Source organism: Ictidomys tridecemlineatus, chromosome 7 (genome assembly GCF_052094955.1).
Source record: "Ictidomys tridecemlineatus isolate mIctTri1 chromosome 7, mIctTri1.hap1, whole genome shotgun sequence".
NCBI classification, from domain to species: domain Eukaryota; kingdom Metazoa; phylum Chordata; class Mammalia; order Rodentia; family Sciuridae; genus Ictidomys; species Ictidomys tridecemlineatus.
This window is the reverse complement of record NC_135483.1, coordinates 34,464,197-34,486,738: the sequence shown is the minus strand read 5'-3', so window position 1 is coordinate 34,486,738 and position 22,542 is coordinate 34,464,197. Positions and strand designations below refer to the sequence as shown.

The 22,542-nt window shown below is 39.4% G+C and overlaps 1 protein-coding gene across 5 annotated transcripts in view; it reads left to right on the top strand.

The window, feature by feature from the left end:
* Grhl2 (grainyhead like transcription factor 2) overlaps positions 1 to 22,542 on the top strand; it is a 147,673-nt gene that overhangs the window by 87,678 nt on the left and 37,453 nt on the right. For all 5 annotated transcript variants that reach the window (XM_078016847.1, XM_040293804.2, XM_040293803.2 and 2 more), the window contains exons 8-9: positions 693 to 787; positions 18,015 to 18,173. In XM_078016847.1, the coding sequence (XP_077872973.1) occupies positions 693 to 787; positions 18,015 to 18,173 (254 nt within the window). The remainder of the gene's footprint in view (positions 1 to 692; positions 788 to 18,014; positions 18,174 to 22,542) is intronic.

The following is a 22,542-nucleotide window of genomic DNA, read 5'->3' as shown; positions in this document are numbered from 1 at the left end:
AGTGAAGGGTACATCTCTGGAGAGAGGGGATAAATAAACCGTGCTGATGGTTGCCATATTGTTCTTTGCAGCCACAGTTAGAAATAGTCTTGCAACCTGCATTGTGGTTGGTTCTGAAGAGGTCCAAAGTGAGGGTTGTAACCTAAGATACAGGGTGCCTGGTTAAATTTGTGTTTTGATAAAAGCAGCCAGGATTTTTTTTAGGATAAGTATGTTCCAAATATTTGCCAAACCTGGCAGCCTTAGCCATAGCATAACACAACTTATCAACAATTAAGTTACATATACAAGCAAGTCAACCTAACATGTTTCGTAAGCACAAAAGTGCTTGATATGCATTCTTATGAAATGCATTCTATGAAATACTCTGGCATTTCTAGCAAATTTAAGTGGTAGGAAAGAATACAGGCAGAATCAGGAGAGAAAAAACACCTAAATAATTTAAACCTAGTAAAAAATGAAACTGATAAATCAGATAAGGGCATTGCTTCACTTAGATTTTCTCTTTTAATAGAGAAGTATGCTTCTCTGGGTAAATATTAACCAAAGAATACCAGTAAGCACCTATCCTTAACTGTTGCCATAGAGATGGACAGAAAAATCGACAAACTTTAAATTTCCCCATTGGAAAACACATACCACCAAGTAATTTTTACTCTTTTTTGAAAACTTTTTCATTTTTACTCTTACAGCTGATTACAAAGAGAGCTTCAATACGATTGGCAACATTGAAGAGATCGCCTATAATGCTGTTTCCTTTACCTGGGATGTGAACGAAGAGGCAAAGGTGAGTGAATTCTTAGCATTGGTTCATCGTTTATGCTTTTCAATTCACATGCCCGCCCTCAGCACAAGATTCTTTTTCTAAATGCTGTACAAGTAACTTCCTATTAACTTGAGCCAGAAAAAAAGGAAATGAACCTGTTGTCTTTCTCTCCAAGGTCACACATTTTCAGTTATATACTGCTCAGTGCTGATTTTGGGGTGAGGGGAGATGAGGGGGGTTTGTCTCTGCTCTGTGGCCTCCCATAGGTGGTGATGAGTCAAGCTGACTCCCCTCCCAGGTCCTTCAGGCCATCTGAGAACTTGGAGCTAAGGAAGATAGTCCAGAAAACCTTTCCTCCCTGCACTGCAGAACCCTCAAACCCCATCTCAGGCTTTTCCATGAAGCCTCCCAAGGCAGGGCAGGGCTCAGAGCTCATGTCTTTGGCTGGGAAAGGGAGGGGTGCAGGAAGCAGGACGGCAGGGCTGTGAGCTTCACCACTGGGTAATGCCCCCACCATGAATTTGAACCACTTCTTTTGCTGGCTGTTTGACCTTTGTCTGTTCCTCTGGGGACCAGTGTGTTTAAGAAGCACAAGGGTAACACCGTGGCAGCCAGAGGTACACCAAGGACAGATGCCCACCATTGCCTATTGTGGACAAGAAAGCAAACATATGGAAGTTTGCTTTCGAGCCCCAGTCTCTGATTTTAGGAGAGCTCCAAACAGTTCTGCCAAGCCCACTCTGAGTGTCTTAGCTTCTGATCCTTTATCCTTATTTTGTACTTAAGGGAAGGTTCCGGATGAAATCTAGGCGTGTTTTCTGCTTCAATTCTGTACCACCCAGGTGAGTGTTAGAAGGTCAATGTCAACAACTCCTGTCAATGCCGTATTGTCCTCGGGCAGGGGCAGGCTGGGTGAGAAAGGAAACTGGCTGGGAGTTTGCAGCAAGACTTCCAGAGGAAGATGAATTGCTCAGTGTCCCATGTCACTCATGAGGAAAACAATGTGGTTGAAATTGGCTTTAGGCTCAAGAAAGGTGACCCAAATGGGCACATAGTGACAGAATGTCAGCATAGCCTTGAGAATCTTCCAGGGGATTAGGGCCTCCCAGGGAAGGAAGCAGACCTTGCACGGACAAGATCAGGCGCCATCCTGAAGTGCAGGGAGAGTGGGTATGTGAGGCCCGTGGCCCCTGCACTGGAAGTTCCCGTGTGCTCTCTGCACTCCACTGACATCCTTGGCTGCCTGAGTACCATTTTTCCTGCCCCTCCCAGTCCCAAGAACTCCACCTCTGGCCTTGTGCAGGTCTGTCCGCACCTCTCTGGCTCCTGTCCAACCCCTACTCACTGCAACAGTGCCTGCTCTTTCTCTTTGTGCCGATTCTCTTGGAAGCTGGGTGATGGGACTGGACAACCAGGGGCAGTCTTTGTGATGGCACACCTCCAGAAGGGACTAGAATCCTTAGCAAATCAATCGAAATTCTCTGGGCCTCCATTCCTGAATTCGAAACAAAATAGACATTTCCAAATGTCTGTTGTACCAAGCATCATGCTGAGGGTACAATGCATGGTGATCCAGTGCTCTGGGGAGGGAGGCAAGGGAACCACACTGTCTGACGGTGTGAGCCAGGGAAGCAGGGCCATCTCAGGGTCACTGGGAAGACAATGTGATCATGTCACTGCAAGTATTTATCAGTGTTAGAGCAAACTATAAATAGGAGCTCTAATCATCACTGTAATTTTCATGATCATGCAATCTGTGATAAGCAGTGCTAGTAGGTGAATGTGTTAAGTGTTCTGTGTCGGTAGGGACCTTTTAAAGAAAATGCCTAATTCGGAAGGGACAGCTCTGAGGTAGACCAGTGAGATAGTTGATTTGGGCCCGAGTTGACCTTTCAGTCCAGTTCACTCCATACCACTCATTGGCCATGTGCAGGAGCTCCTTCTTGTCTAAATGTGTGTTTACACATGTGTACACAAATATACATGTGCATGTTGGTGTGCCTATGTGTGTTGTTCCAGATGGTCAAGTTTAAGTTTACATATGCTTTGATAAATGACGTTGAAGGATATTTTATAATGCTCACTGTAGCAAAATTTGTTTTATTTCTTTAATGTCTATTTTAAGTGACTATTGTTTGGTGGTTGTGATTGTATTAGGTCTGGGTTAATCGATAAGTAATAAAAAATAGTTCCCTTTGGTTTTCTCCAAACTATGGAAGGGCCTTTAAAGAAAGCTGTGATAGTTAAATCTACTTTATGAGAGAGGCTGCAGAGCCTAGGGCACTTCTTTAAGATATTATTGATTTTGTAATGAACAGGCTGGAAAAAAAATAGGATGGTCGTTTAAAAAAAGGTTTTTGAACAAAGCCAGCAAAAGGTGTCAGCCAGGCACAGTGGCACGTGCTGTAATATCAGCTACTCAGGAGACTGCGTGAGGCAGGAGTATCATAAATGTGAGGCCAGCCTGGGCAAACTGAGGAGACCCTGTCTCAAAAAATAAAAAGGGCTGGGGAATGGAGCCAGTGATAGAGCACTCCTGGGTTCAATCGGCAGTACCAAGAAAAAATACAAAGTGTCATCTCACAGTGGAATGATTTGTAATTTCCATATTGTAGACTTCTTTTCAGAAGCAGTTATATTTTATTTCAAATTCCTATTGATGACATCCACCCAGAAACCTTTGTAGGTTTCAGGACTGGGGTCCCATTCAGTGTCACATGATGCTTTTGGCTTGTGTGGTCAAAGGACACAAACCTGCGATTTCTGCCTTGTGTGGACCACAGAACAAATGTGGGTATATTGTACATTTATGTACTTATATTTCAAATTTTAACATTTTTGTCCACATTTAATAATAAAGAAAAAAAATTTAAATCCAGATTCTAGACTATTTTGGTAATTAAAGATTCTGGCCAGAGTGTTTGCAAGGAGAATAACCTTCATGGCACTCATTGGCACTGGCTGTTCTTTATTGCTTTTCTTAGCCTTCTTTTTTCTAGAATTTTCCATGCATGGCCCTGTTGGACATTTGAGTTTTTATGCTCTACCCCGTCACCTCCAAACCACACGTACACAGCTTGGATGTTTGCTGGCTTTCAGTGTTGGGGAAGGTAGTGACATACCAAGGGTGGGGGGCTTGGTTTAGCCTGTGGCTCAGAGAAAGGTGTGAGGCGTACCACCAGCACTCCCTGGCTCCTTTGCCAGTCCTTAGTGCACCACAGTGAGTGGCAGCAGGCCAGAGGCACACTCATGTCACCATGGTTGGAAGGAGATGCTGCAGCATCCTTTGAATGCCTACCAAAGTCGTAAATGTTGACCTCTAGAGGTGTTTAAAGAAACCCCAGAAGTAAGATGGATCTGCATGTGAAGACCCAGCCACAAGCTGGAGGAGATCCAAGTTTTATTGTTGTCTTTGTTTTTCTTTGCACAAGGTTTTGCAAACCAATTTGAAGCAGGCAGTGTCAGAAGAGATGCTACCCATGTGCTTTGAGCAATAGCAGCATCATTTGAGAAAACTGTGCCTTTTTCCAAGGTGACCATGCTGAAGGATAGCTTTTCCTTGGATATTCACATTTTGGTGCCTTTATTTAAAAAAAAAAAAAAGTCCAATATCTGATACTCTTGCTACATACATTTAATCAAGACCTGGAGATAAGGATCATAGAGTTTTCCAGGACACACTCTGCTTGTTCCTTCTGTGGCTGACTTACAAGTTATTTCTGTCTCCTCTAGCAGACAGAGGAAAGGAGGGGATGTGAGATGCTAATCATTCAGGTTAATTTAGTTATACGAACAGTATCTGCCCAGGGAAGGTGTTAAAAGTATTAGTCACATTGAGGTTTGGGGATTACTCCCCGACTTCCAGGGTGTCAACTGCAGCCTGATTCTGGCGGAACTGCTGTTGCAGGGTTCTTCCACCCAGAACCGGTTTTGCTGGTTGCGCCACAGTGTCTTTCTGCAGGATGACACAAGCAGCCAACTTACTCTTCCACAGGCCCCACTTCTCCCTTGGGGTCTGTGCCGTCTGCAAGTCTAGGTAAGGTGAAAAGTGTCACTGCTGTCTAGGTGGATGTGGCTCTGAGTGTCCACACTTAACAGCTTGGAAACTGGCAGGAGATGGGTGCAGGGCGATGCAATGGAAAGAGTATCTGACATGGGGTTCAGGCGCCCCGAGTCTAGCCCTGACACTGGAGTAGCTGGCATTTTTTTTTTTCATTGGTTGTTCACAACATTACAAAGCTCCTGACACACCGCATTTCACACATTAGATTGAAGAGGGCCATGAACTCCCAATTTTACCCCAAATGCAGATTGCAGAATCTCATCGGTTACACATCCACAATTCCACACAATGCCCCACTAGCAATTGTTGTATTCTGCTACCCCTCCCATCCCCCAGAGTAGCTGGCATTTGACCTCCTGTTTCCCCACTTCAGTTTGCTCGGCTCTAAAGTGGCGGGAAGCAGGGAGGAGGGCCCTTCCATGTGATTCTAATGGCAGGACTTATGTACTACCTTCTGTCATGTGACTCCCATTTACAAGGATGTTTTAATTTTACTTTCTCCCCTTAGTCAAACACAAGTACCCGGAAAACTAGTTTTGATGGTCACTAATCCCCACAATGAGGGATTCCCATGCAAGACTCCCCTGAGTTATTGGTGAGCAGTGACTCAGAGTGCCAGGAGTGAGCACTGCCTTTCTCCAGCAGTGATGTCATCTCCAGAGCAGGAGTGCTGCCAACCCACACCCCGGGCTTCCCTGTCTCCCAGGTTCTAAGGAGAGTCTTGAAACCAGGCCTCTATTTTCATCCAATGCTGTTTTCTCGGTCACATTGATTTAGAGATTACCCAACCCAGTGTGCTGTCACAACCTCTCTTGTGGGACACAGGAGAAAGACATGAGCATTAAGGTGCTACTTAGTGCCTTGTACTGACATTTGAGAGCTGAGTTTCCTTTTTGTGTCTTTTCACTAGTACACTATGCTAATTTCCCCCATCTCTATGCTTTGGCCTTCCCATCATTTATAAATTCCTTAGGATGAAGGAAGCTCCTTTCTACTACTCTTTTTCTTTTAATTGTTCTGCATCCAACCATTTTGGAGTGGTCTTAATTCAGTGAAAATCTTTCTCCTCCCTCTCTACCATAATCAAGAAGGCAAACCCACTACCAAGCCCTTTTGCTATACCTGTGCCTTTATGAGAAACCTGTCATATGATTTGATAAAAAGAAATTGTGTCTGTGGGTTACTCTTTTCTGCTCTCTAGCTTCCTATATGACCTCCTATGTGACGAGGTCCACCATGCTCTCCTTTCCCCCTTCCTATTGAGCTGCTGGGAGATTGGTTTGTCCTGCCCTCCCCTTAGTTAGATCATTGAAGAACATTCTTTCTGTATTTGGAAGCTAGGAAAGGACTTTTCAGACAAGAAGTTATTGTCATTCTATAGAGGGCCAAAGACATAAATAAGGCATATATTTTCATCTCTATTAACAAATTTTTGTGGCAAGATTGGGGTTGGGCAGACTGAGACTTGGTTGGGGTTGGATGAGGATCAGAGAGGTTAAGAGATGTCATATGTAATAGTCCTTTCATCTCAGATTCTGATTCCTTTCTATAAGGACCTTTAATATTCCAGACACTACAAGATTAGGCAGAAGTAAAGGTAGATCTCTTTAAATCCAGAGCCCATGTTATAACCATCCCAACAGAAGGGAATCTGCTTTTTTTTTTTTTTTTGTCTTTAGACCAAAGCATGCTATGATTTTCCTCCTCCAACAAATCTTTAGGTTACAAATTCTTTGTGTCCAAAAAGAAAGAAAATAAATGGTCAGTCTCACTTCCATGAACAAAGCAGTTTAATCAGGTCATCCTGCTTTTGCTACCTGCACTGTGCTCACACTTTGCTACCCCAGGCCCAGAAAAGATAGTTTGCTGATTCAACTATTTGAAACAGGGCTATTCCTATTAGTGTCTTTTGTTGCCCTGGTACTTTCCCTGTTCATATCATACATGTCATTGACCAGAATGGACATGGGAGTGAGGACTATTTGGGAAGCCTTGTCCTCTTCAGGTGAGTGAATGTGTATGTGTGTATGTGTGTGTGTTCATTGACCTCAAACTATGGAACTCCCTTGCATAATTATTTCCTCACTCTGCATTAACTAAAGATCAGTTCTAGTATTGTGACTCTGAAATGTACCAGTGATTCTTCTTCCTATCTTTGCACATTTATTCACCATTTCCTCCATATATTTTTTCTGTTATGAATAGTGGAGAATGTTTCTTATTTTTCTTATTCATTTTTTGCAAAACCTGGCAAGAAGCATAGCATTTTAAAAATCTCAAGCAAGAAAGAGTATTTTTGTCAGAGAGGATAAGGTTGCAGAAGACACCCACTGACTATCAGCTCTATATGTTTTGTGATTTAAGAAATTCAATAAACAAATACTCACACTAACCCAACTAGTGAATTGGAAGTGAATGTCACATGTAAGCCAATACTTATTTTGTAGATAGATTCCTCTAACTTTGGGTCCTTTGGGATGCTTTAAATGAATTGGATTTACAAAAGAAATTTATGTGTAGTTTTTGAAGCTTTAGGAAAATGCAAGGTGGGAGTTGGGGTAGGCATGTTGACGTTTCCTCTGGGCCCCATTTCCCTTAATAGTTTCTTTAATTATTACCTAGTGTCTGATTTTGCTTTAATATCAAAATGATGGAATTTAAGAACTGAGATTGAGGAATGGAAACATGAATGCTAAGATGAGTTGGCTGACTGAGAAGGAAAATACAAGTGAAGACTCAAGGTAGAAAATTCTCTCATCCTAATGGGAAAGACAGTCTAATGAATCAGACATAATTTCCTATGTTCATATATAACTACACAACCAGTATAACTCTATATCATGTACAACCATAAGAATGGGAAGTTATACTCCATGTATATATGATATGTCAAAATACATTCTACTGACATGTATAACTAAAAAGAACAAATAAAAAATTTTTTAAAAAGTTCTCCTATCCTTAAGGAAGACAGTGAAATTGATTTAATACCCCTGCATGACTCTGCAGCTGCCCTGGATTTAAGCATGCATTTGGTGCCGCCTAATTCATGGTGACTACACAGTGACAGTAGCTGCCTTACTTCTTATTGTGAGACATAACTGGAGCTGTTGTACAGGGTGACTTACTCTTTCCATGGGAAGTCCAGGTGTCTTTCTTTTTTCACTGTATTGAGTTGACCCTTTTTCTTTCCAGTGCCATCTTCTCAAAGTGCAGCTGGTGGTCAGCAAGGTAGCCTTAGTTTTCGCTCCATGAGCTGCTGTTGGCAGGAAAAAATAGTTTCCCTCAACTTATTATCCCCATTTTACTAGCTTAGAGACAGGATGATAGAAATAGCAGGACTATGATCATAGCCTATGAAAAGGTGGTAAATTGAAGAAAATATGTGCATTCTAATCTTCTTGTACATTGCAAATAATTCAATCTCAGAGAAAAATAAGATCATGCTAATTAAAAGGCTGGCTTGAAATTCACTATCATGGTGAATCTATTATGTTGTTCCAAATTTGCTATTTATCTTCCTTCCTACTTTTTTTCTGGGTCTTTTTTCAGCATTTTTTTTTTTTTTGGTCTAAAACATTTAATTAATTTTTATTGTGTCCCCACTAAATGCCAATCAGAATACTTTTGAATATTTGTGATATTTTCATGAATCATGCCTCCAAAAGGATGCTCTGAAATGGACAATATTCTTTCTCTGTTGAACTTTGTTTCAGGACACCAGGGGAGAAAAGAAGTTGTATGAATATGGATATTTAGCCTACAGGGATTGCCCAAAGGAGACCATACTCCTGAGGGACACATTGCTTCATGACCTTGCTTAACCCTCTCAAAACATGATGCCTTTGCCTGGAAAGTTCTATTTCTGCTTACAAGACAGTCCAGGATGAAATAAGGTTCATAGATACTAACAATAAAACAAAAATATTGCCTAAATTGGCCTGATTTTTAATATTATGGAAGGTTAAAGAATATTATAGGTCATATTCTGTGGTTTTCAAAAGTAAAGATAGGGTTGGGGGAAGCTCCTGGGAGGAGTCCTGAAATATTGAGTTACACACTGCAGAGCCGGGCAAATGGCAGTTTTATGTGTTTGCTGGGGCGTGGTGTGGGTGAAGGAAACTTTAAAAGGGAAAGGTAAACATTTGCTGGAGTCTTTGGTATTGAACTTAAACAAAGCCAGGCCTTTGTTCCAGTTTTATATGGTAATGGATGGCAGGAAAAACTATAAAGCTGGAGTTAATTCATTTATAAAAGGAATAATCTTTGGAAGGCATCTCACTGAAGATATCAATGATTTGATCTTTTGTTAGAATGTGGAGTATCCATGGTTTCTGGCCTGAATTCTACTCAGGGCTCTGTAACTAACAGGTATAAACTGCTGTGTTGTGCAGAAAAGTAGACTATAGACTTGGGTTTCATAAAAATATGGTGTGTGCTTGTGTGCACAATGACTAATATTTGTTCGGTAATTACTATACACCAGGCATTCTGCCAGGCACTTTATATACACGTTATGCAATATTCAAGCTTTTAAGTAGGTATGATTTTTCATTTAAGTAATGAGGAATTTAAAGTTCAGTCAGCTTAGCTACTTTACCTAACATAATGCAGCAGCTAATGTATAATAGAGGTGGAATTCCAACCCTGGGCTCTCCGGTTCTGAAGCATGTGCTCTTCCCACAATGCTTTTTTGATGTTGGGAAAATCTAGCAGTGTTATCTCTTCCATTAACTCTGACAAGGTACAGACATTCCTTGGATGCAGCATGCCTGCTGTCCATGAGGCACTAGCCCAGGAGAGGGGAAATTTGTGGACAAGTAGGCCTGGTAGAGCCCCTGCTCTCAAGCCATGTTAGGGCTAGACCTAGAACTGAGACATGGATGTAAATAACTGTAATGTGAGGTAGAAAGGGACAACAACTGATGGAGGGAAAATACTAGAAAAGTTCTAGAGACATAAGTTCAATTTATCTTAAATTTTTTGGTCTACTTTTTATTTGAAAAATATATGATAAATGCAATCAACACCCTACATCTAGATCAACTCATTGTTAGTATTTTGCCAGATTTGCTTCCCCCTGCCCCCTCCAATTTCATCACTTCTATACTTCAGCACATCCAGAGATTCCCTTTCTGTGGAATGAGGAAAGACATGAGGAAGGCTGCATGAAAGCTGTGTCTTAGGGGTCAGGTAGAATTGAATCGTTGGAAGTTGGAAGAAGGAACATGCCTGGTGGGAGAATGGGGTGGTCAAAGATGCAGAGGCTAGAAACAATGAAGAGCAGGGGGATTGTGGAGCTCAGGAGAGAAGTTAGACTTGCTTGTTCAGAGGGGTTGATAGAAGTCAGGATAAATGAGAAAGGATGAGACTGGTGGAGAGAATTGGAGGATGGGCAAAAGAGGGTCACAATCTGGGCTTCAGATATCCTGCATTTAGAGGAATAGAAGAAAAAGAACCAGAGAAGGAAAGATGGTGAGTAAAGAGAGTAGAGGGAAAGAAGAAAAGAGGAGGAAGATGAGATGGGTGAGGAAGTCAAATGCTTCAGCGTGGGGGTTTTCAGAGTATGGTTCTCAACAAGCAGCATCAGCAGCAACTTAGTAAGTTGTTAGAAATGCGAAAACTAGGGTCTCCCACCCAGACCTGCTGAGTTGGAAACTTTGGGGGCTTGCCTATAACATAGATGTTGAGGGCTGTGGCTGCAGCTGTCTGCTGTACTTGGCCTCAGTGTTAGACACTTAGGCTCAGCAGTACGTTGTTTGATTGCAGTACAATCCCTGTATAGTCCCCTCCTCTGCCTTCCAGGCTCTTTTTTATCCTCCCAAATAAAAACCCTGCTTACCCATTGTCTGCTTTCTTTGCTATTTTCAAAGTCAGCATATACTTTCCTCCCTTCTGTATGTCTCCTATCTCAAGACTTCTGCAGGAAATCTTCCCTGGCTGCCTTATTGAGTTCTTTCCTACTCTTTTAAGTCCTTACAGCAAGTGTAGTCTGGATCATCTTACTTAATAGCTAATTATATACATTCCACCTCGGTGACTAGAACAGTTGAGTGAACAGTGCTCTTTTCCTTAAGGGCAGGACCTTGCCATAGGGACATTCTTTATTTCACATGGCATCCACATACAGCATCTTCCATAGGATGGATGGACGGATGCTTAGATAGATAATCATGGTCATGCCAACTCTATAGTTGATGCTCAACTGACGTTTGTAGGTAACTAGTTACATAGGTAAGTAGGTAGGTAGGTAGATAACATTTCCAGAGAAATCCGATCAGAGCACTTAACTGTATTATCTTGACAACTTCAGCTACTCATATCAGTCTCAGCTCTCAGGAGGTATTACTTATGAAAACAAGAGCATAGATAAAGGGGGAATTCACATTTAGAAAAATAATTTATGTTCCCTTAATTCATAAATAAATATTTATTGGTTAACTACTGTGAGCCTGGTGCATTAGAGTCAGCTTCATGGAGCAAGCAGATAATAAATGCCAAAAAAAATGTACAACATAAATTCAAATAATGCTAAGTGTTATGAAGAAAACAGGAAAGAAAAAATTGATAGAGGTGTGCACCACTGGTCATGGACTGAGGGTGTTGGGAGGAGGAGAGAGGCTACTCGTGTGGGTGTCACTTTCTGAAGAATTGACATTGGACTAAAATGTAAATGAGAAGGAACTGGCAGTGTGGTGATCTGCAGGGACAGCGGAGGAGGCAGAGAAACAGCAGATGTCAGAAGCTCTATAACAGAACACACTTGGCATGCTCTGGACACAAAAACCTGAGTACTGGCATTATGAAATCATGGTAGAATATTTAGGTACATCAGGTGCATCTGTGTGTGCTCAGATTTTCAGGAGAAGACAGTGAAATATATTTTCAGAAAAAAAAGATAAAATAAAGAAATAGATTAATCATTTCCTAAAAGTGTTGTGTAACTGGAAGTTTCAAGAGATCTAGGAAATTTTAGATTTTCAACTGAATAGCAAGTCCCCTGAGAGCAGTCAGTCTGCCCTGTCATTCTGTCTTCACCTTGTCTCCACAAAATGCCAGTGTGCCAGCAAAGACACTTAATAACTGTGTGACGAATTCCTGCCTGAAATAAATGAATCAGTGCCCCAGAAGGACATTTCCACATTTTAATAAGTCCATGTTTAGTCATTTAGTCTATTGTCTGCCTCAGTCGAGCATTTTCATTCAAGAGTGATCTTATAAAAATGGGGAAAAAATGATGAAATTTAAGAAAATTATCTACAAGGTCTTTCATAATACAAAGAACCAACAAACGAACAGGGTAGTAGAAAAACTGGCAATTGTACACATATGTGCATATAGTTTGTGGAAGAGGAATGTTAAATAATTTTTAAAATTATGTTAAAATTATTATTTCTTGATGTGTACCTGTAATTTGGAGGTCAATGCATAGCAATCTCTTGGAAAAAGTCTCTTTAGAATTCCAGTCATTAACAAATAAGGATCTTTTTAAGTCTTTAACCATAAAGATTTTTAAAAATGCAATAGTTTTTGAAGAGAGAGAGAGAGAATTTTTTAATATTTATTTTTTAGTTTTCGGTGGACACAACATCTTTATTTTATTTTTATGTGGTGCTGAGGGTCGAACTCAGCGACCCGCGCATGCCAGGCGAGCGCACTACCACTTGAGCCACATCCTCAGTCCCAAAATGCAATTGATTAAAGAGGCAAATAAACACATTACATAAAATCATGGGTGTTGTGATTTTTTTTTTAAAATCTCAAATTGCTTTCTAAATCAATCAAAGGTAGAACCACTTATTTTAATGGAAAGCCCTCAGAAAATCTCGGGAGTTAATAATCAAGTTAATGTATGAATTCTAAAGCTCATTGATTTGTATTTATTTTAATAAATCTTTCTACACACAGTGCACAGCTGAGATTTATTGAGTCCTCATCTTTCTGAGTAGGAACTACAAAATGAGAATAGGCATTCATATGTAACAAATGATTTTATTAAAAAATGTCCAGTGTCATGAGACTGCCACTTTTTAGGAAAGGTCTTGGTACAATTCAGAAATAATCTATCTGAATCAATCTTTGAGCCCATGACAAAAATAAAATTGTATCTATTATCCACTTGAATACACCCGATTTAATTCATTTTTTCTATTCAATGTGCTATTAGAATTATAGAGTGAGAAGTAACTGAGATTTTGATAATATTATGTGAACTTATCTGTAGCGTTCATAACTTGGGTGACAGATCAATTATTTATGACATTTGTCTGCTCTTTACATAATTGGTATTCCCACTGAAGTCAAAAAGAACTCTGTGTGCTTGACATTTGGGTGAACATGTGGTGGATGAAATCATGCCTTTTCCTTAGGCCTCTCCAATACAAGTGCTTTGTAGATAAAGATTTCAGCTTTGTCCAAGAAATCAGCTCTCACATTTGCCTGCTGTGCATGGAACTGGGACATGATTGGGATTGCAAAATAAAACAATTTAATGCTCCTCTGTTCCCAGGCAAAGTTTTAGTTAATGTCCTTCCCAACCCTTAGCCCCAGCCCTTCAGTTAAAGTTCAACCATTTGGGTTTTGAATGCAGCACAGCTAGACTGTGACTGATGCCATCAGGCACTGAAACTCCGCTTTCCATTGGCGGGAGCCAGGTAAGAGGAGAGCAGCGCCAACCCTGTTATAAAATCCCTGCCTGTTAGGATCACACCCAACACGATGTAGCAGAGAGGCAGAGTCTCGTGTTGTTTACTTGTTGGGAAAGCAGGATGCCTCGAGTCAAAGGGAGCCCATTAGGCCTTGAACCAAAGACTTTTCTCTATTAAGAGAAACTGCCTCAAGTGTCTCCCTGTGGAATCTAGTCTGTGGTAGCTTGTGTGACCTTTAAAGACCATCTCTACTGCATAACTGATTTTTATAGGCCCTCTAAGGAGGATTTAGTCTATTTATATTTCCAATAACCATCTGTGATTTCAGTGAATTTGTCTACTTAAGTGGCCCTTGTAAACAGTCACGATCCATCACTCCGGCTCTCTTAGTTGAGACTTGGAGCTGATAAAACCGCAATGAATATTTCTTGCTGCGTGACAGACTATATATCCACCATGAGTGATGCATCATTAAATCGGTGAGCCAACCATGAAATCCAATAGCTTAGGAAATATTCTTCAGAACGCTTTCTCCTCTGGCTTCTGTACTACTAGGCAGGCTTTTTAAAAGAACACACACACACACACACACACACACACACACACACACACACGTCTGGGTTACTCCTGGAGCTCTAGGAAACATTTTCTGGACTGAGGGCCATGTGGATTACAGTCACCACCAGGAAGCTCTCTATGAACCATGTGGCTAGCATGGAGGATGACTGCTCAGCACAGTGAATATTTGATTTGCTGACATAAAACAGTATTTATGCATTCTGGCCAAGATAACCCCATATTGTCAGTAATAACAATAAAAGAAGTCAAGGGTTCCTGGAAAAGAACTTTTATGTTTATATATTAAGGATCAGCATTCAATGAAGCTATTGTCATCTTTCCAGTGCTGCCCCATTATCTTTCTCACCATCTCATTTCTTTCTTTTTCTTTTTCTTTTTTTGGCACTGGGGATGGGGATGGGGGATGGGGATGGGGATGGGGATGGGGATGGGGAGGGGCACTTAACCCCTGAGCCACATCCCCGGTACTTTTTTGTTTCTCCCACTTTTTTTTGTATTTTATTTTGTATTTTATTTAGAAGCAGGGTCACACTGAGTTGCTCAGGGCCTCACTAAATTGCTAAGGCTGGCTTTGAACTTTCAATCCTCCTGCTTCAGTGTCTCAAGCCACTGGGCTGGGATTACAGGTGTGTTCCTGGCTCACCATCTCATTTCTGACTTCTGTGATTGTAGAAACCATACCTAGCACATCTGTGCTGGCAGTCTCGAGACCTTGGAAGGCATTTTAAAATATTTGTTGCATGAATGAATATTAAATAAAAATTCTCTGCCATTAAGGAATCTCCAAGAGCTCTAGGTAGCATTTTCCGCCTTGGTGACCATCGCGGGCAAAATGCTTTTATGCTAGAATACCAGTAAGAGCATTGAGCCTGGCGTCTTCTTTCTTGGAAGTCCTTGTCACTCAGTTCCCCTACATTATATGACACTGGCATTTTTGGTTGCTCTCTTCTTCTTTCCCATTCCTCAGTATTTATAAGGCCCCCACTCGGAGCCTAGCATGTTTGCAGTTTGTATTTCACTAGTATCTTCCAGGCTCAGAACTCTGCTCTACATTCTAGGAACCTCTGGACATATGTCTCCTTAGGATAATCTTGACCACAGTGTGTTGGTTATTGCTGGATTTCTTATCTCTCTTCCCCTTGAACTGTCAGCTCTATGAGGCAGGGTTGGCTTTCCTCTTTACTTCTGACATCCAATGCTGTTTGACCCATCAGGGGCTTCTGTGGACATTTACAGACTGAATGAGCAAATGACTTAAAGAAATGTATGAATAAAATGAGCGTATCCACAGTTAGATCAACTTAAAAAAAACCCCTTTTATTGTGTATATTTAAGGTATGCAACATGATGTTATTTATTCGTTTATTCATTGGTACCAGGGTTGAACTAAGAATCTCTTAGCCACTGAGATAGTCCTTTGTTGTTGTTGCTTTTATAGCTTAAAATTTTTTTGAAAAAATTTCGTTCTTTTTAGATATACATGACAGTAGAATGTATTTTGACATATTATACATACATGGAGTATAATTTATTCTAATTAGGATCCCATTGTTGCAATTGTATGATATGGAGTTTCACTGTTCATATATTTATGATATGTCTGATTCATTCTATTGTCTTTCCTATTCCCATCTTCCTTCCCCTTCCTTCATTTCCATTTGTCTAATCCAATGAATATCTACCCCTTATTGTGTGTTAGCACCCCCACCCCTTATTGTGTGTTAGCATCCATATATCAGAAAGAACATTCAGCCTTTAGTTTTCTGGATTGGCTTATTTCACTTAGCATGATATTCTCCTGTGCAACATGACGTTGAGGGATACATATAGTTAGTAAAAGTGATTGAAGCAAATTAATGTATCCATCACCTCATACAGTCACCCTTCTTTTGTGTTTTGGGGGCCAGAGAAGCTGAAGTTTACTTACTTAGCCTGAATCCCATATGCAGGACAACTTCATTACTTAGAGTCCTTCTGGATCTCCGTCCCTGTTCATGTAGTCAGGTCATCTTTAGGCATTTGTTTTCAGATGGAGGGTAGAAATGTGAGAGCCTGAGGACCAGTGCACGTGGCTATTGTACTTAGTGTGTTATTAAGATCTGTCATCTGGACTTGTCACTACTGAACCGGTGCCTCGCAGGTGCATGTCTCATTGCCAAGTGACAAGCTAAAAAAAATAAAGGAAAATGATGTTTAGGGAGATACAGCACTAAAAAGTATGTGCCTGGTCACCAAAATTATCAAATGATTATAGGCCGAGGACTTGAAATGAATTAAATCAGGCCTCATAGTTACACAAAAATATTAAAAAGAACTGTGAGTCTTCACTTCCTACAGGGCGAATCTTTCTGGTTTCTCTGTGACACAGAAGTCTTTATGTCTAGGGTTTGAAGGTGAATAAAAAGCTCAGGGGATCAAAAAAGAAAATACACAAATAAAGATTAAATAATACATCAGATGAGGTGGTTTTCAGAATACATAATTGTACAAATTGAAAGCAATGAATGGTTCAAACTTAAAAAATAAAATAAAATATAAGTAAGCCAGGCAGGGTGGTGCAAGCCCATAATCTCAGCAGCTCAGGAGGCTGAGGCAAAAGGATCTCAAGTTCAAAGCCAGCCTCAGCAACTTAGCAAGGCCCTAAGTGATATAGTGAGAGTCTGTCTCAAAACAGAAAATGAAAAGGGCTGGGGATGAGGCTCAGTGGTTAAGTGCCCTTGGGTTCAATTCCTGGTACAAAAAAAAAAAAAAAAAAAGAAAGAAAGAAAGAAAAGTAGTACATGTGTCATCAAAATGAAAATAGTACAAAGGAAATAGTCTAGTAAGACTGGTTCTTCTCAGAGACTACCTCTTAATCGTCTATGTAGTTCCCACTTAGTGTGGGTGCTATATTTATAGCTCAATTCTGTGATAAATCACCTTATCTATTGACAGCTACCCAGTGTATAAGATAAGGATAAATTTAGTGCACTTGGATCTCTTTCTGTTTCTTTCAACATTTTATAATGAAACTACTTTCAGTTCTTTTGTTAGTCATTGCTATAATCCTCAGTACTTTACCTGAGTTACTCCTTTTTTTGGATTCACACAATCTCTGTTGTATTTCTTGATGCTTCATCCTATCTGATGAGGGTGTCCATGCCATTACACTTTCTACCTCCTAACATGGAGTGTATTAGTATTTACCTTCTGTCCTGTAGGGAGGGATCTTAATGATGATTCAAAGGGAAAACTGAAAGTTGAAGACATAGTAATTTGCATGGGTCTCTTAGCTGGTTAATGCTAGAGCTGGGGCTTAACCTTGGAACCTTTGACTCTTGACCTAGTGGACTTTCTGCAGAACAATTCTGATTCATTCGTCAAATGCTCATTGAATACCTTCTCTTCTGCAGGAACTGCACTAGGTGCCAGATCCTTGGTTTGGTAACTTGTAAACTTTCTCCTTTTTTGTACTCAAAAACAAAATTAAATAATTTTGGATCTGATACTCAAGATTAGTCAAGTAAGAAAGACAGACATATCAACAGTTAACTAGTTCCACTGCAAGAATGCACAAAGGGAGGTGTTATCTGAATTTATTTATTTTTAATCCCACAGATCAGAGATTAGAGAAACTGATCTATGAGAAGTGACAACTCGAATATGTTGAGAAGACAGTGTTCATCCATTTACACATGTTTATGAAAATAAGACTTTGCTGACGTATTTTCAAGAAACTTAATAAATGGTCTCTTTCAATCGAATATGAAAGGAAAAGAGCTTAGAATTTTATAATTATAAATTATATAATGTATGTTACGTTTTATGTATTCAACAGGCTTTTATGTGTCATAATATTCTTCAATTGCTTTATAGGTTTGTTCATTATTTTCCCCTCGAGTTGAAGGCTGATGCCTATTTTTGGAGATCCTTGGTTTGGTAACTTGTAAACTTTCTCCTTTCTTTCTCCCTCCTTCAGATTTTTATCACCGTGAATTGCCTGAGTACGGATTTCTCCTCCCAGAAAGGAGTGAAAGGACTTCCTTTGATGATTCAGATTGATACGTACAGTTATAATAATCGTAGCAATAAACCCATTCACAGAGCTTATTGCCAGATCAAGGTCTTCTGCGACAAAGTGAGTAAAGATGACAGTTTATCATAAAGGTATCTTTGTTATTAGATATTGCCTTTAATGACATTTCCCCCTTGTCACCTTCTCTTGTCTAGTAGTGTCAAAATTATGACTTCATCAATCACCATGGGCGTGGTAATCTTTTAATTCTCAGTTCCCATTAGATGGCTAGGAAGTGACCAGTCTGTTTTGGTGTTTTTTTTGTTGTTGTTTTTTTTTTGTTTTTTTTTTTTTGTTTTTTTGTGGGATAAAAATTTTATTTCAATTAAGAAAAATATTTTTTTAACAATACAGATTACTAACAACTTCTTAATCAGTTGGAAAACAGAAATATTTTAGGAACAGTATCTGCATTACTCAGAATTCTACTGATATTTAAGTAAAAACTTAGCTGAGGATTTTTTGAGAGTCTTTTTTTTATTAAAGTCTTTGAATATAAAGACTAAATTTGATTGAATAGTACTCTATTGAATCTTCAAATATACAACAAAACTGAATCAAGTCAAAATTGTTTCATGATTTCAATCATGAAAATCAGTGTTTAGAAAAATCCATATAAGAAATTACCTACAAAATTTGTAAATATCATTAAAATTTAATATACTAACATTCACATTACATTAAATATATATTAATATCGAATGTTTATACTCCATTTTAAGTAAATTTCACTTTTAAAAAATTTGCCTTTAAAGAATAATTAGGAAGAAATTATTTTCCAAATTACTGTAAATGACAACAATTATAGCAATAAAAAGAAAAATTCAATCATATTTAACAGGCACCTTATTGTATTATGACATGGGCAAAACTAACCAGACATGTGAAAATAATTGACACTATACAGAATTAAAAATTGATGTATGGCAGGTGCCACAGTGTATACGTGTAATCCCAGAGACTCTAGAGACTGAGACAAGAGAATCAGGAGTTCAAATCCAACCTCAGCAAAAGCGAGGTGTGTTTTTTATTTTTTGAGTTAATCATTTTACAACTGTTTTAATGATTGATTGACATTGCACAGTGTCTTGGTCATCTCAGGCTACTGTAACAAAATACCACAGACAGGGTGGCTTCGACAACAGAAATTTATTTCTCACAATTCTGGAGGCTAGAAAGTCTAAGATGGAGGTGCTAACTAGTTTAGAAGTGAAGGTCCTCTTCCTGCTTCTAGGTGTCATCTTCTTTCTGTGCCCTCACATGATGGAGAAAGAAAAACCACTTGTGTGTCTCTTTTTATAAGGACACTAATTGCATCATCAGGATCCCACCCATATCACCTCATTTAAACCGGGGGCCCCACCTCCAAACATCATCACATTTGGGTTAGGGGTTAGAGCTTCAGCATATGCACGAATGGGGCAGGGACAAACATTTGGCCTATAACCCACTCTGTGCTATGGTCTGATTTGATTAGATAACTGAAATAATAGATCAGTAGTTTTTATTGCATGTAGATACTATCTCATAACAAACATAGCAATGTAACTTTATGGGTTAAATGGGCCTTATCTAGGTCTTTTTAGAATGGAAACACCACCTGTAAAGTGAGTTCTTTAGTATACATGCACTCAGTAAACATGTGCTTTGAATCTCCATAAACTTTACCATAAATATGGCTCAGCCATTAGAATAGCAAAGTTTAAAATCCCTTGGCTAAGTGACAAGAGATCCTCACAAATCCAAATATGAGTGGGACTAAGCATCAGTAATGAGATCCACAGCTAAGAGGGAAAGTCATGGGGCAATTTGATGGCTGAAGAGCAGGAAACCCTCCAGTAATCCCAAGGGACACCCCAGTACTACCCTGGACAGCACAGAAGTGGACATTCTGAGCATGGTGTGTGTGACTAGGGTGGGAGGGAACAGAGTCTGTGGACTCCAGTTTTCTGATGAGTGCAAAGGGATTGCATATGGAAATGTTTTGTTCTTTATAAAAAGTGATAAAACTGAAGTTTTCTTTTAGAACAAAATCTTGTTCTGGGGAAAATTGCTGAGAGTAGAATCAAATTGAGTTTGGGTGAAAAGAAAAGGGAAAGTTGAAATAACAAGATTCTTTTGTGAACACACTAGAAGAGATTGTGAGGCCGGAGGAAGTATGCTGGCCCATATATTTCACTTAAAATTGGCCAACAATAAACTGTCATATCCCCCAAAAAGAGATTAAGATCAGACTTTCCTATGGGCAATGAATGCATGTTGCAAAGACATCACCTTAAACTGGTGAAAGCTACAGTCCAGGGTTCCAAATGAGCTAAATGAAGTTAAGAAAACAATAAAGTTAGGAAGATCAATATAAATCACAATTGGAAAAACTCATACACATGATGTTGGAGAAAAGATGATTTGAAAAGATATGTGTTAGAATTCAGGAAAGAATTTAGAAATAAAAGAATAAAATATTTCAGAAGACAACACAGAAAGCAACAACACAGTGCATAAATACGACAGATGACATCATAAGGAAATGTAGGCCGGAAAGTGGTATAGTTTTTAAAATTGGAAAAAAAGAATTATGACCGAAAATAATAAATATAAAAAAGAAATTAATTTTCTTTATAAATATATTTTGAATATGTGTGTATGTATTAGAAATTTTTGAGCAAAAGACAAAACGATGGAATGGAACAAGTGCTAAGAATGATAAATTAGGAAAACTTGAAATGGAAAGTATACATATTTAAGTGGTCTATCATATACTTGGCAAAATTGACCCAGGATAACTAGTACCAAGTAGTTGAGCTATTGGCCTTTCAAAACTAGAAAAAATATTCTTTGGAGAACTAAGTAAGATAATCAGTCACTAATAAGAAACATTTATCATCAAACTTCAATAGCAATGCCTTGTCAAAAGACCATGATATTTAATAGATAAAGAAAATATAATCAAGAATTTTATATCCAACCAAATTAACTTTCAGGTGAAAGGACTGCAGGCACAAGAAGCCAAAATAATAATAACGATAAAAAATAGCAACAACAACAACCTCCCCACCTAATTTAGTGAACATTCCCTCTTGGAAAATTTAGTAGAGAATGAACTTTAATGGTAACATCTACAGCATTGATAAAAGTGCTGATGGTGAGCATGAAGAACATATTTCTCTATAAATCTGATTCTACATGATGGGAGAGACAGGATGGTCTGATGATGTAGACATAATACAATTATTTAAAAATCGGAGAGGATGAGGAGACTGTATGAAAAATAGAATAAGCTGACTAACCGCTGTTAGGTATGAACTGTGAGTGAAAGGACATTATTTCAGATTAGATGCTGGGGAAAAAGAGGCCAGTAGCTGGTCGGTACTGCCCATTGCTCTGAAATCAAGAGCCGCAGTCCTGGGCTGGGGATGTGGCTCAAGCGGTAGCGCGCTCGACTGACATGCGTGCAGCCTGGGTTCGATCCTCAGCACCACATAAAAAACAAAGATGTTGTGTCCGACAAGAACTGAAAAATAAATATTAAAAAATTAAAAAAAAAAAAAGAGCCGCAGTCCTTATGTTAAAGGTCTATAGTGACATTAAAATATCCGAAAGTTAGGGTTTAGCAGTAAAAAGGCATGGGGAGAAGTGGGCTCCATGAGCTGAGAGCAATGACAGCAGAAGGTAGAGATGATCAAGAGAAGGGAGACGTAGTAGCTTCTGCCACACAGGGCTGGAGGGACATGCAGCATAGCAATGTGCAGCCCTTAACTCAATAGCCTTTCAGGCCATGGTGATTGTAATTAGTGTCAATTACTCAATCCTCAGAGCAGCACCATGCTCTGAGGGACTGTGGGCAGTCTCCATAATACAGGCCAATCACATCAGTGTACACTGTGGGTCAAAAGCCATAAACCACTTGGCCAAAGTCATACAGTAGATACACAGCTGGATACAAATACAGGTCTGGTTCCAAAATCATACTATTTTAATTAATTAATAACTTTATGCATAAAATAACAAAATGATAACTATTTTAAAACCTCAAAAAAGACCCAAGGTAGGCTTTAAAACCAAAAGAAAATCAGTTTGTCTTTAGTTCAGCATATTAAACATTAAGAAAACATTTCAAATTATGTACAGCATAGAATTTTCAGATGTATAAATGGGAAAGCATTTAGATAATTTGAATTCCCTTACTTTATTCCAGAAAGTCCAAGGGAGATGGTGGAATCCTCCTCCATGAAGGTTTACTCCATGGGAATAAGGAGGAAAATTAAAGGCAAGAAGAAAGGAAGGCGGGCTGGGGATGTAGCTCAGGAGCAGGGAGTTTGCCTATCACATATAAGGCCCTGGGTTCAATCTCCAGTACTCCCCTACCCTGGAAAAAGGAGGAAAAAGGGAGGGAAGGATGGGCTAGAAATATTTAACAACCAATTTACCTTTA